We start from the raw sequence: 4,517 nt of genomic DNA, 5'->3' as shown, positions 1-4,517 counted from the left end.
AGGTAGGCAGCAGGGACAGGACAGCACAGCCACTGTTAACACTGACGTGAGACGTGGGGTGGCACAGACTAGGAGAGTTGGGACTGGTGGGATTGCTGAAATGTAAGCATCAGTCTTCTGGAGCAGTTGCTGACTCTCTGTTGTTCTGTGTCATCTCAGTGACGGCTTGTGACATCTGGGAATTATGAAGCTAAAAGTCCTGCAAAGCTGGCCATGGTCCCTTTTGTGGGTTCCCCTGTGCCCGACTGTGTTGATGTAGTGAACCTTGGCACATGTGGAACACAAGGCAGGTGTGTGTGTTCCCCCCTTTGCACAATTCCTGTGAGCAGAGCACCAAGTGGAGAGGGTCGCTTGGGCTGGGCTGCTGGCCCTAACTCCCAGAAAGGGGCTCTGTGGTTCACTGTTCCCCCCTTTGCACAATTCCTGTGAGCAGAGCACCAAGTGGAGAGGGTCACTTGGGCTGGGCTGCTGGCCCTAACTCCCAGAAAGGGGCTCTGTGGTTCATGGTGCCATCACTTCAGCCTCTCTGGCCACGTCCCTCTTTTTCAGTGTGAGGTTGCTGTCTCCCGCTCAAGGATGGGTGGTGACCCCAGTGTGTCCCTGACCTGCCCAGGTGGTCCCGTAGCTCATGATTCTTTCCTGTAGCCACTCTCCGCCTTGTCCCTTGAGGACGATAGCTCACTAAGAGTTACCAAACTCCTGGCACTTGGCTCATTAAGAGTTAACAGACTTCTTTGGGCTTTGCTGATGCAGAGGCTCGGGGATGGGGTGGTGGGAGTCTGCTCCTAGGATGCTGTAATGCTCCTCACCCTGTTTGTACATGCGTCAAAGGAGGTCTGTTTCTGGGCCAGTCACCACAACCTTGGGTGCTTTGTGCTGTTTTCCTACTATAACGATGGGCAAGTTCCTGTGCTGGACAGCTTTAGTGTCAACTTGACACACCTGGGTTGAGGGAGCCTCAACTGGGGAATTGCCTCCATTGGACCAGCCATGGCCATGTCTATGGGGCATCTTCTGATTGATGAGTGATGAAGGAGGACAGCCCAGTGTGCAGTGTCACCCCTGGGCAGGTGGGCCTGTGTTGTATAAGAAAGCAGGTTGAGCAGGGGCCAGGGGAGCAGGTCAGTAAGCAGCGATCCTCCATGGCATGTGCCCCAGTTCCTGCCCTGAGTTCCTACCTTGGGCTGATGAACTGTGACCAGATGTAAGCTGAATAAACCCTTTCCTCCCCAAGTTGGTATTGGTCAGTGTTTTGTCACAGCAATGGAGAGACAGACTATGGCAGTTCGTGTGTGTTCTGCCCTGCTTGAGCACTTGTATGTAAACTCCATGTGAACTTCCAACAATAAGCTTCCAATAAAGGCTCCCAGGAGAGCACTGAAAGTTCTTCTGAGCAGCAAAGCTGGGGACGCCTGGTCTAATCTCAGCTTCTCAGCACTGGTCCACAAGGTGCCCTCACTTCTCTCATGGCATTCTGTAGCGTCCCTTCCCCTCTGAGGCCACTCTCCCCAGTCCTAGACGTCACCTGACAGGAGGACTTCTTCAGGGATTTTGTAGTCCAGTTGCCTGTCCCAAACCCCCATCCCTGCTGCCTGCTTGGGCTGTGTCCTAACAGTGCCCTGCAGGCCTCCACCTCCTCCTCTAAGGGGCAGAGTCTCATCTCACCCACCATGCTGAGCCATCTGAGGATCTTGTGGTTTGAGACCTTCGGAGTGGTTCCTGAGCCAGCTGGGCCCACTGTGTTTGTGCTGACACTTGGCAGTGGTGTGGTTCAAACTCTTGTCCCTGGCTGTGGTGCTGTGCTGGGATTCTCTGTAGACTTTGAGGGGAAGGGCGTACAGGACAGGAGTAGGTCACAGCTGAGTCACTTCTTGGGCCCCAGCTTCCTGTCTCACTCTCTGCTTCCTGGTCCTCTCCTGCTGCTGTGAACTGGCCACGCCACCACCATACCTCCTCAACACAACGGACTCAAAGCTCTGAAGCCATGAGGCCAAACAAACCCTTAAGTTACTCTATCAGGTATGGTCCCAGGGACAACAGGCCCTGAATTCAGGACTCACCTGGCAAGTGGTGTCTCTCCTGGATTCACCAATTTGTCCCATCCACAGCTGGCATCTTCTCCTGGACAAGATCACACTGTCTTCCAGAGCGCAGTCCCTTAGGAGGCTCTCCCTGTGTCCCCACCTGCCTTCACAGCACTGCCCTTTCCCAGCATGCGCTTGTCTCCCGGGCTCCAGCATTGGGCTCCAGGGATCAGGGTCTCAGGTCCCACCTTCCCTGCCCCTTTGTAGTCACCCAGCTCCTCCATGGACCAGGGAAGTGGTGGGTAGGGGCTGGGAAAGACTCAAAGGAGGACCTGTAGCTGGTGCCGGGTTGGCAGTGTGTGTGGTGGGCACAGAGGAGTGGGGTCCTGCGGGTGACTTGAACACACTCAGCCAGAAACACTAACATGTCTTGCCACAACGCCGGAATTCATTAAATAGCAATAAATTAAGCTCTGTGGGTTTCACAGGCAGCAATTTGCCAGTCATCCATCTTTCCTAGACAGCCATGGCCATGGCAAACACTCTTTTACCCCGGTCTTAATTACTAATGTTACTCTCCACTCACAGGTTACACAACACACGGTGAATGTACAGATGGGTGTGTGTAGGTTATAAAATGGCTTCATACTGGTAACCAGGCCACAGTAGAATGCAAACAGGCCTCAGTGCAGGTAGAGGTGGAGCTGATGCAGAGGTAGTCACTGCAGTGATTACAGCTGATGTTAACAGCAGAGCTGCTGGGGACCAGGAGGTCCTGGGGGCGTGGTCGTCACTGAGCGTGGGAACTGTGAGGGTGGGGGGAGCTGTTGGGGAGGGGGGAGAGCTTCTGAGGGGAAGTGGAGAGCTGCTGAGGGGAAGTGGAGAGCTGCTGAGGCATGTAGACCCTGGTTGTGGTGTTGTAAGCTTGAGCAGGGTCTTAGCATTGGAGGCAAAGCACAGCCCTTGGGGTAAGGTAAAGACCAGGTCCAGGCAGATGGATCAATGGATGGATGGATAGATGGACAGACAATGATTCAAACAGGTCATGTAAGTAGTAGGGGCCAAGGAGCTGAAGCCTTGGGACATTTGGGAATGGGCAGATGACAGGTGGTGGGATGGGCATGGCCAGGTGCCCTCCTCTCTGTGGGGTAGTGAGGGGTTTCACCCTTCCATTTGGTGTGTTTGACAAGCTCTCAGGCTTGTTTTTTCCAATATGGTTTTAATGACCATGTGCTCTTGTGTTCCCAATCACAGTGGAGCTTCTTAACTTTTGGGAGTAAGTTATCAGTTTGTGACAGTTGTCGATGTGCGCAGTAGGCTCAGAGGTCTCCGGTCTCAGCATTGGCACCATGGTGGGGACACATGGTGCTGGTTAAATGGAGGGACCCAGGGCAAGGCCCAACCTGCAAGTCGCTGCTCCACAGTGTGGTCCGAACAGCACAGCTGGCCTCCACAGAGGCCCCCTGGGTTCCTACTGACCTCAGAATGGAAGGGAGGACACCAGGCTTGGCCTCCAGGGACACAACTGGAGGCCAGTGTGGCCTAGCTTTACAGAGTCACCAGAGACAGAACACCGAGGTAGTAGGCCACAGTGACCTGATGAAGGCCCTTTGTGAGGCCAGAGACTGAGATCGGGAGGGTCAGGTGCCCTAGAGGTCCCTTGCCCTGGGGGACCCCTCCCCCGGTAGGGACAGGCCAACACATGGGGGGGGAGGTCAAGGGTGAGTGGACAGATCAGGGGAAGGTGGGGTGTGGTGTCAGACATGGCGCATCAGAGAGCCATGGAGAGGAGACAGCACCAGGCCTAGGGGGGAGGTCAAGGGTGAGTGGACAGATCAGGGGAAGGTGGGGTGTGGTGGCAGACATGGCGCATCAGAGAGCCATGGAGGGGAGACAGCACCAGGCCTCGTCTGCAGAGTATTTTCAGTCTGAGTGGGAGAGGTAACCTGGGATGTGGGCAGACAAGAGGGTCAGTGCTGGCCCTTGGGCTCTGACTGCTCCCAGTACAGGGCAGGCTGAGGTGGGAGAGAGCTTGCACTCCCTGCTGAGGGACCAGGCTCTGTCTCCTAGTGGCTGCACCCAAGGCCCCTGCAGGGAATGCCAAGCGGGTACCAGACCTTGTGGGGCAGGCTGAGGTGGGAGAGAGCTTGCACTCCCTGCTGAGGGACCAGGCTCCGTCTCCTAGTGGCTGCACCCAAGTCCCCTGCAGGGAATGCCAAGCGGGTACCAGACCTTGTTCATGGGGCAGACTCACTGCCAGGTGGCTCTTTGGAGAGAGGCTGACCTGCAGGGGTGGATGGGGCTGTCCATAACCAAGACCCTGTAGCCCAAGTGTGTGCCCCTTGGCCCTGGGGAGGGCTGGGGAGGGGAGGGCAGCATCTGCACAGGACCTGATGCTAATTCCACTAGAGTACACAGAGGAAGAACAAGGCATGGCTGGGGTCAATGAAAGTGTTTATTAGGGCACTGAGGTTTCCAGCAAGAGGGCACCCG

The 4,517-nt window shown here is 55.7% G+C and overlaps 1 protein-coding gene across 1 annotated transcript in view; it reads right to left on the bottom strand.

Annotated features, from left to right (window-relative positions):
• Positions 1-3,781: 3,781 nt before the first annotated feature.
• Positions 3,782-4,517, bottom strand: part of LOC103739973 (keratin-associated protein 10-4-like) — a 1,829-nt gene continuing 1,093 nt past the window's right edge. Inside the window, exon 3 of the mRNA XM_008840489.1 lies at positions 3,782-3,828. Coding sequence (XP_008838711.1) covers positions 3,782-3,828 — 47 coding nt within the window. The remainder of the gene's footprint in view (positions 3,829-4,517) is intronic.

The sequence above is a fragment of the Nannospalax galili genome, unplaced genomic scaffold (assembly GCF_000622305.1).
Source record: "Nannospalax galili isolate Female #2095 unplaced genomic scaffold, S.galili_v1.0 scaffold619, whole genome shotgun sequence".
Lineage (NCBI taxonomy): Eukaryota > Metazoa > Chordata > Mammalia > Rodentia > Spalacidae > Nannospalax > Nannospalax galili.
This window is presented reverse-complemented; position numbering and strand designations above follow the sequence as displayed.